The 14634-nt window shown below is 44.2% G+C and overlaps 1 protein-coding gene across 5 annotated transcripts in view; it reads right to left on the bottom strand.

The window, feature by feature from the left end:
- Positions 1-14634, bottom strand: part of SULF2 (sulfatase 2) — a 253203-nt gene that overhangs the window by 21673 nt on the left and 216896 nt on the right. For all 5 annotated transcript variants that reach the window (XM_084645759.1, XM_084645755.1, XM_084645756.1 and 2 more), the window contains 5 exons: positions 11276-11519; positions 8647-8743; positions 7134-7228; positions 2952-3011; positions 1079-1248 (listed from right to left, as the gene is read on the bottom strand). In XM_084645759.1, coding sequence (XP_084501885.1) covers positions 1079-1248; positions 2952-3011; positions 7134-7228; positions 8647-8743; positions 11276-11519 — 666 coding nt within the window. The remainder of the gene's footprint in view (positions 1-1078; positions 1249-2951; positions 3012-7133; positions 7229-8646; positions 8744-11275; positions 11520-14634) is intronic.

Genomic DNA, 14634 nt, shown 5'->3' with positions numbered 1-14634 from the left:
TTCAGGTAGCATTCCTTCTGCCTCACTTCAGGAATATTGTTGCCCTATGCAAAAATTAGGCAGAGGGCACAGCTAGCAATCTGAAACTTGTGCACATGCTCTGTTCTATTCTGTCCTGCCTTTTCCACCTGTAGAATGTGAATGTTCCCAGACAGCTTCTCTATGTTCCCTGCCATACTATAGTTCTTGAGAGGGGCCCTTCTGTTCGCCAAGAAGAGGATCTTCTTATAGAGGGCAGTGTCAATGAGAGCTGGGTGTATAATTTTTTTTTTTTTAATTCATTGACAACTGAAAAAATCTGGAATTTTTTTTTCCTGAGTGAAATGAAAAACCAAAAATACCCCTCATTTTGGCTGAAATGAAATGGGTTGTTTTGGCTTTCAGTGGTTTTTATCCCCCCCCTTTTTTTCACACTTTTGTTTTGAAGTTAAATCTAGCTAAATTTCAAAACTAAATGTCTCTTTGAAATGAAAAAGCATTGACTTTTTTGCAGCTGAAACTATTTCCTGAGTTCAGCTTGAATTTGCAGCTTCAGTCAATCAAACTGCATTTTTGGCAAATGTGCTATTTGCAATAATTAAAATGAAATAAATAATTGGCCCACCTATATTCTCACCTCTCCCCCAACCGTGGAAATGAGCAAATCCCCATGTGCCAGGCCACTACAAACTGGCCAGTTTCCTAAGGATTAGTTATTCATGTAAGGCAAATACTTAAAGAACACCAAATTCTATTTGAGGCTCGTATGCGAAACTGGACCCATTATCTGAAAACCTTGGTAAAAAACACCCATTTGATTTAAACAGATTATTTTTAGCCTCCACTTTTAACTCCCTTTTCAGAAAAAGGTGGTGTTCTTTTCCCCATCCTGTTGGATTGGTAATACCAACCGTAAATGCATTGCTGTATATTATGAGGAAATTCCTGACACCTTGGTCAATACACCATATACTATAAAGTGCTGTCTACAGGACTGATGCTAACAATGAGGGAGCAGGGCATTGCCTGGTGGACAGAATCCTGTCCCAGGCAGTGACCTGCACCTTCCTGGTTATTGCTCAGTCACTGGGATCCTTACATGTCCACAAGGGGGCAGTCTGCCAGTGCTGGTTGTCATGGGTGAAGCAGGTCAGGCCAGGCATGCTGCATGTATCATTGTTTTTTATTCTCTTCAGCAGTTTGCGCAGCTTCTTCTTTCGCCTCTGTTCTCTAAGCAGCCACAGCTTGTCCTTTTCCTGCAGGGCTTTCCTACAGCCAAGAGACAAGAAAAGTTAGGACAATGCACCCAACTCTTAAATAAAAAAAAAGGGGGGGAGGCGGTGTGGACTTAAAAGTCGCTTACAAAATTGATGGGCTTTGCTTCATAAACTGGAAGGAAAATGAATCATTCATATTGTTAAAGAAACAGCCTTCCTTCCAAAAGGCCCTGCTGAGACAATACTTGGTAATTACAGCCCTGTTCTTGTTCAAAACAGTTGAGACATGATCTACTCATTCCTTATCACAGCTCAGGAAGTAGGTGGGTTCTATTACCCCATTTTCATAGAATCATAGAATACCAGGGTTGGAAGGGACCTCAGGAGGTCATCTAGGTCAACCCCCTGCTCAAAGCAGGACCAATCCCCAACTAAATCATCCCAGCCAGGGCTTTGTCAAGCCTGACCTTAAAAACTTCTAAGGAAGGAGATTCCACCACCTCCCTAGGTAATGCATTCCAGTGTTTCACCACCCTCCTAGTGAAAAAGTTTTTCCTAATATCCAACCTAAACCTCCCCTACTGCAACTTGAGACCATTACTCCTTGTTCTGTCATCTGCTACTACTGAGAACAGTCTAGATCCATCCTCTTTGGAACCCCCTTTCAGGTAGTTGAAAGCAGCTATCAAATCCCCCCTCATTCTTCTCTTCTGCAGACTAAACAATCCCAGTTCCCTCAGCCTCTCCTCATAAGTCATGTGTTCCAGTCCCCTAATCATTTTTGTTGCCCTCCGCTGGACGCTTTCCAATTTTTCCACATCCTTCTTGTAGTGTGGGGCCCAAAACTGGACACAGTACTCCAGATGAGGCCTCAGAATGTCGAATAGAGGGGAACAATCACGTCCCTCGATCTGCTGGGGCAATGCCCCTACTTATACATCCCAAAATGCCATTGGCCTTCTTGGCAACAAGAGCACCCTGTTGACTCATATCCAGCTTTTCGTCCACTGTAAGCCCTAGGTCCTTTTCTGCAGAACTGCTGCCTAGCCACTCGGTCCCTAGTCTGTAATGGTGATTGGGATTCTTCCATCCTAAGTGCAGGACTCTGCACTTGTCCTTGCTGAACCTCATCAGATTTCTTTTGACCCACTCCTCTAATTTGTCAAGGTCCCCCTGTATCCTATCCCTACCCTCCAGCGTATCTACCTCTCCTCCCAGTTTAGTTTCATCTGCAAACTTGCTGAGGGTGCAATCCACACCATCCTCCAGATCATTTATGAAGTTATTGAACAAAACCGGCCCGAGGACCGACCCTTGGGGCACTCCACTTGATACCAGCTGCCAACTAGACATGGAGCTATTGATCACTACCTGTTGAGCCCGACAATCTAGCCAACTTTCTATCCACCTTATAGTCCATTCATCTAGCCCATACTTCTTTAACTTGCTGGCAAGAATACTTCATTTTACTGAAGACGAAACAGCCAGTGAGGTTAATTGCCTGGCCTAAAGTCTCAGAGTCCTTTTTAGAGCGGGAATTAGATCTCAGAATCTGCTAGCTCCTAGTCCCATGCTTGATCCACTAGACCCCCACTCTCTTATTCACTGCCCTTTCTTTAGATGTAAAATGTTTTTTAAATATAGAAGAGATGCAGTATTGTTGTGTTTGACTACTTCTTGGCTAGTGTGTGTTCATCGAAGTTTAACATGTGAGCATCTTGCATTTTTCTTCCAAAGAAGGAGGCCTGCACTTACTTGAAAGGATGGAGACTAGATCCTTTGTGCCTCAGTTTGCCCTTGTGTTTGGAATGGTAACTGGGAAAAAACCACACATTCACAATCAAGAACATCAAAAGACAATTGCTTCTGTTTATACAGAATTTGCACACTGCATTCAAATAGAAAATGTCACCTCTTCTGCTGAGTTATTCACTATCAATACGCAACCTAGCTGGACTGGAATCTACCCTTCTAAGCATTTTTCTGCATTTTCTGCTGTCTCCACAAAATCATGGGAGGACAGGGACATCTTGTGGTGTGTTGCAACATGTATCTGCAAGTGATTTCAGATACTGCAGCTTCAACGTTACCTGTTCTGTGCATATGAGAGCCAAAATTATACATGTCAGCTAAAACAATTAGATTTCCACTTTTAGTACTTTCTTCATGTAAATTTTTATGAACTTATTTTGATAATAGGAGAGTTGCCAGATGCCTATAATCTTTCCTCCCTTGTAGTTAAAAATATATATATATATCAATATAAATGGACTGGTAGGTGGCTGCTGTATTGTTACGGACTAGCAGTGCCTGGGAAATAGATAAAAGGTAGCGTTGTAACAAACATTCTGGCTTCTACCAGTGTCTAATTTATTCTGGAGCTCTGTGTACTCAACTGGATTCTGGCAAGTGTGTGTTGGGTTTTAAACAAGTTAGTCTACTGTTTAGATCTCTTTTTGGAACTCCCTTTCCTGTGTTATAAAAAAATTAGGGCTATTCAAGTTTTTGCAAGGTGATCTTTGTGATTTTTGCATACACAAATTACAAAATAAAACAATTTTTTAAAATGAATAAAAGCTCAGTTAATTGTAACACTATTGGCGATTGTCATGCCCTCCATTAGCAGCCTTGCAAATCAGAAGCTAATTTAAAAAGTTTTGCAATTTAATCTAAATAGTGTAGCAGACTGAATTCTGTCAGACTTGTGCAGGTTCTAATAGACTCTTCAACAGACAAATAAAAAAAGTAATGTAATTCAAATAAAATGTTAGAATATATCTTTGAGTGCCACAGAGCTTTAAAAAGGCTAATTGTCAACATAAGGTAACTATTACTATCAAATAACTAGTCTGATTCTGCAAGCTTACGTTTCACACACAAAGTATGTATCTAATTCTTAATCGATAAATTTTCTTATTGTAGAATTGTAGCTTTACATAATTGAAACTTTACTCATATGGGTAGTCCCATTGACTTCAGTGGGATCCCATATGCACTTGTGTAAATGCTTGCAGAGCAGAAGCGTGTGAACATTCTGCACATAAACAAGTTCATCCGTAAATGTTAAAAAGAAAATCTGTCCTTCACAGTAGTTTTTAAAATGTAACTCTTTGAAACCAGTGATTTTATAGGGCTATGTAAGCTTTCACGGACTCATACTGTGTTTTGGAAAATATTACACATATAAGAGGGAGTGTTTGTACCGCTTAGAATTACATCACTATATATCAGATTACACACAAATCTCATTCTTCATTCAGCATTACATAGGTTCCTACTGTATGCCACACTTGTACGTACTATTTGGTGACACCAGGGAATATTAAACAACGGTGCTACATTTGTTGTATAGTTTCAGCTACAAGCCACTGCACGGCAGAGTCACCAGCTAACAAACGCTATGCAGACCGTGCACTTCACAGTTGTTAGCTAGCAGATAATGTGAACCCAGGGAGCTGAAGGGTGTATTCTGAACAGCTCATCCTGTAGAAGCAACTGAGAGAGGGGATGTGTCAAACCTGCCTATCTCTTCGGGCAGAGATGCCTGTTCATCATAATAGCAAGAACTCCCCCCCCCCCCCCGAAGGCCTCTATAGGGCACATCTCACAGTATTTTTTCTTTTAATAACCTTTGAAAAACCTTTTTTGAGCTACTTTAATTAATGGGAGGTGGGATTTCTGTCTGGTTTCTCTAAATATACAGGCCTGCTCCATCTGCTCTGTAGAGCACACACAATAACACCACAGATCTATGGCTGATATTCCCATGGTGACACCTGGCTCATTGGCAAACTCAACAGTAGCCGTATTATCAGCTGTTTCTGGCACTCTTAAGTTGCTTTGCTGAGCAGCTTTCTTGAAAGCAAATTTTATTCAAGTACTTTAACAACTGATTTTACAAGATTCTCTGCTATGCTTGTTTGCCTGAAGCCCTCAGGAAGCTCTTAAATGCTCTCCCTATGCAAGGTGTGTGCTGCCTTACAATTCTTTTGGAAATTCTTGGGCACATTGAAAGCTAACTGTGCAGAGTCCCTGATGCAAAATCAAGGTTTTGACACTGAACTACTGCACTTAGAATTCAGTTAGTAAGAAAAGTTTGGGTACGTTTAAACCAGCGCTGGCTATACAGCTACAGGTGCTCCTGACTAGCTGGAAAATGCCTGTTTCTTCCAGCTAGCAGCTGCTATATGAAAAGGAGTACTTGTGGCACCTTAGAGACTAACCCATTTATCTGAGCATGAGCTTTCATGAGCTACAGCTCACTTCATCAGATGCATACTGTGGAAAGTGTAGAAGATCCTTTTATACACACAAAGCATGAAAAAATACCTCCCCCCACCCCACTCTCCTGCTGGTAATAGCTTATCTAAAGTGATCACTCTCCTTACAATGTGTATGATAATCCAGGTGGGCCATTTCCAGCACAAACACTTTCCACAGAATGCATCCGAAGAAGTGAGCTGTACCTCACGAAAGCTCATGCTCAAATAAATTGGTTAGTCTCTAAGGTGCCACAAGGACTCCTTTTCTTTTTGCGAATACAGACTAACATGGCTGTTACTCTGAAACCTGTCAGTTGCTGTATGTTTTACTGCTGGTGTCTGAGGAAATGGATTACGATGCCCATGATTAAACTGAAGGAGGAGCAATTTGCTCTCATCTGACCTTTGTATTATTCCATTTGTGCAGTATACTTATTGAAAGCAGAGAAAGTGACACTGCTTCCCTTTGGAAAAGCAAGTCTAAAGTAAGAACAATGTGCTTAATAAATCATCTCTGTTCTCAGATGACCCCACCACCACTGCATCTGAGCACAGAGTTATATCTGATCAGCTGGATTTGAACCCATGACGAAGGCTAAGATTTAATCATGGGTATTTTTAGTAAAAGTCATGGACAGGTCACGGGCAAGAAACAAAAAATCAGGGGCCCGTGACCTGTCCATGACTTATACTCGACTTATACTCTGATTGAATTGGGGTGGGGGGTGCCTAGGGGCCCACTGCTGCTCCCACCGCCCCTGCTGGGCAGGGAGGGAAACCCCAGGAGGCCAGCGGCTGCTCCAGCTGCCATGGGGTGGGGGCGGGGAGCCCATGGCCAGGCGTTGCTCAGCCGCCCCGGATCACTGTTGGGAGCCGCTGAGCTGTGGCTGCTCCCACCACCCACAGGGCTGCTGCTCAAGCGGTCCCCGGGGCCAGCCACATCAGCCACTGCTCAGGCGGTCCCTAGGGCGGGCTGCCAGAGCAGTGACTGATGGGGCTGTCCAAGTGGCTGGCTGCAGAGCTGCTCCGGCAACAGCCAGTGTGGCTGTCCCCAGGGCAGCTGCTCGCGCAGCCCTGGGGTCAGCCACACCAGCCGCTGCAGAAGTCACGGAGGTCACATGAAGTCACAGAATCTGTGACAAACACGGAGCCTCACCCATGACCTTAGGTCACCAACACTAGACCACAGGGGCAGTTTAAAAGCTAGTTAGAAGCTTGACCTTGTCCATCATTTTAAATGGCATTAATTAGTCCTGAATTAATTCATGAGAAACAGAGATGCCTGAGTTCTGCTAGCTCTGCACTGTAAGAGAAGTGAGTTCTTACGAGCAGGACATCCCCAGTCGAACACTACAAGTGTTGGAGTAAAGGGACTGAAGGAGGCCAGAGACAAGACCTATCGCCTTGTAAAACAAGTCCCCACCTTTTGCTTTAGTGACCAGCTTTAAAATGTGCTTCCCTGAGCGTCACTTTGACTATCTCAGATTCATAACCATTCCTGTGTAACAGAAAGGTGAGAGGGAAGCCTCTGCTAAACTGGGCACTGGATTAAGAGCTCCTGTTAGCATCATCAGCATAAACTCTGGTAAAACAGATTCTTACCCTGTCTGCCAAGACTCATATCAGCCACCGTTGCATATTACAACTTGCTACTTTAATGTATGTGTGGAGATACCTTATCTTGTTACAGTCACACTCCTCTGGTCGCTTCTTCTTTAGATGACCTCTGACCTCCCTTAAGTTTTTTATTTTATTTTGCAGTGTTTCAATCTAACAACAAAAATCACAGAATGAATTGGTTGGGTTCCTATATTCTCCCATCCATTCTAGTCCAATAAAAAATTTTCTTTCCCCACTCTTACCTTGCTCCTACCCCACGCAGACTGCAGTGGCTCCTCTGATGCACCTGTACATACTTTTCTAGGCTTCTGCCAAAGGATCAAAATTACCAAAACTACTCCCCCTGCTACAGCCCAGGAGCAAACCTTCTTCTGGCTGCCTAGGATGGAAACCTGAGCGTGGAGCTATAGGAAAGTCAGTCTTTCTATTCCCAAAATACCAGCCATGACCTACTTAGGGCAGGTCTTAACCACCATACTGAGCTCTAGTAGGGGAAAGATATGGCTATGTTCTGATTTGCATACAACTTCCTCCCATCATTCAGATTTGAAAAAGGCTGGATGTTACCTAGCAAAAGGAACAAGTCCAACTGAAGCCTTTTGGAGAGGTATGGCCCATTGTGAATTTGAAACAGGAACAGATTTCCCTCCTTTTAGGATTGCAAGAGGAAGTGACAGGTCTCCACCATTTTACATTACAATCATTTGAAACCTCTGGCTGCATGGAACACAGGACAGTGGTTAGTTTGATTGCGTTGGCATATGCATTTGTGGGAGAGGAGCGAAGTGCCAGACCATTATCTGCTTCTTTCCCTGTAATTGAAGGCAGTAACGTTGCTAGTATATTGGTACTGTTCGCTCTAGCTGGCAGTGCACATAAATGCTCAAGAGATGGGTCTAGGGCTCCCACCTTGGCTCTTTACATGGGGAGACAATGTAAACATATCATCCAGGATTGAGCAAAAGGTTACTACCCCACCACCACTAAATAGCAGCTGCATCATGACAGGCTGGCATACATGTGGTGGACCTAGAACTCAAGAGGAGTACACAAAGGATCCTGCCCTGTGACCCTATACAAGAAATAGAGGAGACAGGAGAGAGATGAGACGAGGCAATTTTCTTCTGCATTCCATACTGCACATGCTTGTTAAAAAACAGAGCTGGAACAAGACGATACTGAAGAAGCTTGACTTTAGCTTGCCCCTTAGTGTACTACCAAAGCTAATACGGTCTTCAGTATCTCCCATGGCCTGTGCAAGATTTGCAGTGTAAAAGCATTCCCAGATATGATTTGCTGAGTGATTACAAAAGCTCCTTTCCCTGTACTCTGCGATGTTTTTGGGTTTCAGCTTTTTCTCCCCAACATCTCCCTGTGCCCCAATGACTGGCTAAATATTCACTGGCCTGAATGCATGGGCCTGCAGGGAGACCTCATATGACAACTTCTCTTCCAAATCCCTCATCTCCACAAACCAAGGAAAAACTAATCCAATTCCCAAATGCAGAAGTTAAAAATAACAAAATAAAGCAGCATATTACACACATACAGCTGTCAAGATCACTAACCTCATGGTCAATATGAAGTTTATGGTCCTTCCAAGCCTGCAGTGACTTGTACAGATCTGTGTCACACTGAACAGTATCATTCTCCAGGATATAGCATCTGTCCACAGGAGAATAAAATTTTATTACAGAGGAGCCAGCATCAGAAACATCTGCTTTTGATAACTCTGAGGCCATCTCTACACTTACCGGGTTCGATGCTGCTGCAATTGATTCAGTGGGAGTCGATTTAGCAGGTCTAATGAAGAGCGCTCTCCCATGGACTCCGGTACTCCATTAGAATGAGAGGAGTAAGGTAAGTCAATGGGAGACATCTCCCATCAACACAGCGCAGTATAGACACTGCAGTAAATCCATCTAAGCTACGCAGACTCCAGCTACATTATTCATGCAGCAGGAGTAGCGTAACTTAGGTCGACTTACCGCGGTAGTGTAGACAAGGCCTGAGTTCTAAAGCCCCAAAAAGCAAATGATACCAATTCAACAACATTAAATAATCTACTGGGGGTGGGGGGGATTTGTTACAAATTTACCATGATAACATTCAGCCAATGTGAAAACTAACTGGAGGGTAATAAACAATCAATCACTTTGAATATCCTTGTAAACAGGGCCGGCTCTACGTTTTTTGCTGCCCCACACAGCAAAAAAACACCTGCCGAATTGCCGCCGATGGCAAAACCCAAGTCAAAAGAGTCGCCGCCGAATTGCTGCTGCGGGAAACAATGAAGAGGAGCTGCCGCCAAATTGCCGCTGGGGCTGCTGCCGGAGTGTCGCCCCCTCAACAGCACCGCCCCAGGCACCAGCTTGCTTACCTGGTGCCTAGAGCCAGCCCTGCTTGTAAACGATCATATACTGGCTATTTCCTAATGCTGCTCTTAGACTGGGCTACACAGACTTCTAAGTTACTTATCAAGCATGTAGCATGTCGTTACATTACTTATCAAGCATGTAACGAATTCTAAAAGCTTCTCGGAAGCAGTAATCCGTTAACACTTAACTGAATGATCTATGAAAGAGACGAGAGATTCCCCAGAAAAACTGTCAGGCTTCAAAGAGAATAAACGTTTACAGCTTTTACAACGGATAAAATTCAAAAACACGTAAGTGACTTATGAGCCTAAGTCTCATTTTCAGGAGTGACTTAGGCTTCTAAGTCCCATTGACTTTTAATGAGATTTAGAATCCCAAGTCACTGTTAAAAATGGGATTTAGGCATTTTTGAAAATTTTACACTAGGAGCTTAGTAAATACCACAGATGGGTATTTTTGAAATGTTATTTGACAAAAAGCTGTGAACTCCCTGCCACAGCTTTCACAGGAAAGTCTGTGGATAAGGAAGCAGTAGGACTCCTCAGGAAGGTACATGTCTGCAGCAGTGTTTGCACAACCAGCAATTCGCGTGGACTTGGGAGCCACCTAATCAGGGAGCAGGATGAATACCCTTTGATTCAGGAGGCCACTCACACAGCACATTCTGACTCATGACCACAAAGATAGGGATCCTCAACCGCTCTACCTTCAATGGAGCCATGCCGCCTTACACCAGCGGAGGACCTAGCCCTAGAAGCAGGAACTGAAGCGTGCTTACATGAGCTAATCAGTGAACAATTCAAAATAACGAACACACTGATAACGGATGTCTGTCTGAGGAAAGTTCATAAGAAGACCGTGACTAAGCTAATCAAACACAAATTTAGCTGCAAACAGCTCTAGAGTTTACACACACAGGAGCAGATTTCTTTCTTTCTTCCCAGCGGTGTTACGGTGTCTTCACAGCCCAGATAATTCCCTCTCCCCACCCTCCAAGGCTCCACCTCTCAATGCTTCTCTTCCCTCAGTCCAGCATTCACGTTCCCAAAATTGGCAAGAGGGAGGTGCGAAAGGCGGCTGCTTCCCCTAGAACTCCAATTGCGTTCTTGGAATAAGCAGTTACACTCAACTAGGGCCTTGCCCCAGTTACAGCCAACCCCCTTTCACAGACCAGGTGAATCACTATGAGTTCCACTGTACAGCTTATCCTGGTCTCAAATAAGGATGAGCATTCCTGGTGCAAACAGTAGTTGTGTTTGTTTACACTAGAGGTCTGAATTGGCTAATCACTGATGGGTGAAATGACGGCAAGTCTCCAGTGCAGACAAAGCTTAGAGCATGGGACAGCCCTCTGCAGCCACACACCATTCCCTGTGTGATGGCAAATCATCCACTGTGAAAAGCTAATGCTACTAAGGGTAAGGATGGGGACTTCAGAGAAGGGAGAAAGAGGGACTTAAATGTACAATCAGAATGGGATTTTCAAAAGGTGTAACTCAGCGCCCACTGAAATCAATGTGAGTTATACCACTGACTTCAATGGGAGCAAAGCTAGGCCAATGTTGAGAGTTTTGGAAAATTCTCACCTCCGAGCCCTCACTCTGCAGGGACACTGGCTGAACCCAGGCAGATTTCCTCTCCTGCTCTTTCCCTCCTCCCCAAATAAACGGTTTCTGCAGCAGTTTCACTCTGCCAAGCTGGAAAGTCGGAGGCCAGGTGTCAGCATCCAAATTACTAGTTCACCAAAAGAAATGCACCCATTCTTTCTCAACCTGCCCATGGGTGACAAGGGCAAATGTCACACACTGTACGCACTCACCTGTGAGTCACTTTGATTAAATTAGGGGCCATATACTCTGCGATGCCGCCTGTGCCACTGTATTCTCCGATGTCCTTATCCTCCTCTGCTCCTGCAGCCTCCCCCTCTGTCTTGTGTCTTTTGGTGATATTCCTTGGTAAGACAGGATGGTAGCCATCTTCTAAGCCCAAATTATAAACCTCTCCATCCAGCTCAATGGACACAGAGCGAACAGAGCGATTCCGGACATAGCTTGGCTTGTATTCTGGAAGACAGGGAGAGAGAATGTGTGCTATAATCTGATCTTGCTTGAGCCAGGGTCCTTCCTCAGACACCAGCCAGACTGTGACATTTGGAATTAACTGGCCCATCTTCCAGGTTTGGTGTTTGCTGCAGCTGTCCTCAGAGCCGTTGTCTCACTCGCACTTTCCTGGGCAGACGGGTAACTGGGAGCAGGAGAGAGTGAGGGCAGATGGGCACAGAGAAGGCGGGGGGAGGAAGATCTGCAGTATGGTTTAGCGAGAACATAGTTCATTTTTAAAAATTGTTTTTACTGGGAGAGTCACCAGGTGGCAGCAAAAGCTCAAAAAATAACCCGGATCAGTAGAAATGGAAGAGCTGCACTGTACTAGGTCATTCCTGCGCAGGCCACGACAGCTTTTCCCTTCAGCACGCGCTCCTGGGCTTTGTCCGGTCTACGTTAAAGTTCCCAGGCAACTGAACTCCCATTACATCCCACAGAGACTATTTTGACGGAGCTCAGAAAGGTTTCCCAGCATTCAGACTGACCCTTTGTCTCAATTTCACCTTTTTCCCTCCCAGACAAGCTATTTTAGTTTTTAACCTCTCCCTGCAATCAATCCCGCCTGGCCCTTCCTCATTTCTATTCCTTGTCCCTAAATTCCCTTGTTTGCCAATATCTTTCTGATGCTGAGGTGCCCACAGCTGACTGCCTCTTCTACAGTCTCTCCAGTGCCACGTAGTCCCTTATAACACACTGTCTTTCCGTACGCAGCCCAAACTCACACGGTTACCATTGAGCACTATGAACTGCCCACAATCACTTGTCAGTCTGTTTGGTACTGCTGCTTTCCAAGATTCTTCTTCCCTGCTCAAAACCCAAGGGATTCTAGAGATGGATCCAAGTTTTACATCCAGATCCTGCCCTTGCAGAAAAAAGGATGACAGAAGCACAACCTGACTGGAAGCCACCACGGAAAGGCCCCTCTCCTTGCTGGTGCCTGATCCTTTCCTGAGCATCAAGGGACTCATGGTTGTCTCAGGACTCACCGGAATCAAGTCTCTTCTGGATTCCTCCTCTCTGTCCAAAGCTGAAGGCTAGCAGAGTGCGCCCCACAAGAATGAGACTTTTGTTTTTCAGTCTGATGAAGAGAGATATGCTGCTGTGGCATGAAAAGAAACTAGCCCCACATGCTCAAAACAGACCTTTCAACAGGGGAAACCCCCATACAGAAGAGGAGAAAAAAAAAAACGGGAAACATTCACCAGTGTGTTGTCTCACCAAAAAGGTGGACTGTTCAAATGAGTTATGTCCTATAATTGACACAGGACCTGTTTTGGGGGCCCATCTTGGATTTCCTGGTGAAGTTGGTCAGGAGGTTCAGGACCCATTCACGAATCTTGGTGGGCATTCAACAGCAAGAGAAACGTCTCTCTCCTCCCAGTGCTAACCTTTGGTTTCTGGCATTTAATTCCAGTTGATGTGCTACAGAAAGCAGAATACCAGCTGGATGATCTAGCTCTGCACTTTTTTACACCTGGGGCTCAAAATGTATTCCTGATATTGAGCCAGGTGAATCATAGCAGAAGAAAAAAAACATTTTAGGCTCTAATTCAGGAAATGTTTGAATAAGAGGAGGAAACTCCCATCTTTTCAGTACCAGAAGGATGTTCCAAAAAGCTACACCCTAATGATTAGACTCAAAATGCAAACTCTTCTTTTTTTAGTTGCTCTCTTATTTCATCTTGTTATTCTCTGCCAGTCAAGAGTTTCTAGTCCCTGTGAACTTCATGTACCCAACCTGGTGCACTGGCCTTTAGCATGCAGTTGCAGGGAACCACAGCCTACACATATCCCTGAAGAATCCTCTTACACTCAGAATGCAGGAGAGAACTTCTCCATTGCAGCCATTCCCAGTCTCACCTGAGTCATTCTTCATCAATCTGGTATGAGAGAGCTCACAAATCAAGTCATGTTTTTGTCATTCACTATCCACAGTGCTGGACCAGAGCATTTAATACTGTGATTTGTTCCAAATGCCATCTATTCCAAGAGGAATGGTTAAAATATTTTAAGTGATGAATTTTCAGCTGGGCCTCCCTGTTTGCAAAGCAAATTGTGAGCACAAATTCTGATAGTTACATGTCTAACCACCTGATTTGCTCCCACAACTTCCAAGTTTTGCTCTCCAATTCATTTGCCTGTATACACACACACACACACGTGAGTGCAGGGCCTCTGACTATTAGTCCTTAAATGCCTACAATCCCTTGTCATCATAATTTTCTTACCAGGTTTCGCAGCCTCTGCTCCAGGAAGGCCCAGGAATCTCACACCTCTTTCTCCTTCTCTGTTCCTCAGAAGCTGGCTGATATCTTGCCTGTATTATTATATGGTTACATCCTCAAAGCTGAATCTAGAAACCGAGTTTGGAGAAAATCGATCTATGCTAAAGGAAGCTAATCCCTCATCATTGCACCCTCTCTCCACAACAGCTATCCTTCTCTTCTTGTGTCCCTCAGCATGGGTCTGTCTCTCTCTCTCGGGGGCAGGTACAAAACTCCAGCTAGGTCTGCCTCAGCCAGACTGAAGACTAAACCAGTCGACTCTTTCATGAGTTATTTTTTGGTAGCAAAAAGTAGCAGCATCTAAGATTTCAGCAATGGGAGGTGAGCATGTACTGCAGCACCTGGAATAATTATTCAATTCCATAAAGAAATGAGGTAATGTTTTATTATAAAACCATAAACTTCATATCTGGCATAAGCACGCACAGCCTTCAGCTTTATATTATCTTCCCTCAAGCCATCATTCAAGCCTTATTACTAGTTTCCACCTGCCAAAGTCATGATTTAGCACTGAGATCACTTCGGAATGATAGTTCTCTCAAGGATAACTGCGTACTGTATCTGCTGTATGTGGCAACTTCTCCAAAGCAGAAGCCCAGCTACATAGCAGAGGCATTAGTGAAAGGGCGAAAGCACTTGCACTTCCCTGCTGCTACCCGTTCTGCATCGGTAGTTTGGATCTGATGTATTTTCCATTTCCTAAATGACCATGGAAAAAGTCTTTTAGGTTATTACTATGAGCAAGTATTCTGCTAATGGATTCTAACCATGGGGAATTTATTTTATTTGAA

This window comes from Lepidochelys olivacea, assembly GCF_965140295.1.
Source record: "Lepidochelys olivacea isolate rLepOli2 genome assembly, chromosome: 13".
Lineage (NCBI taxonomy): Eukaryota > Metazoa > Chordata > Testudines > Cheloniidae > Lepidochelys > Lepidochelys olivacea.
This window is presented reverse-complemented; position numbering and strand designations above follow the sequence as displayed.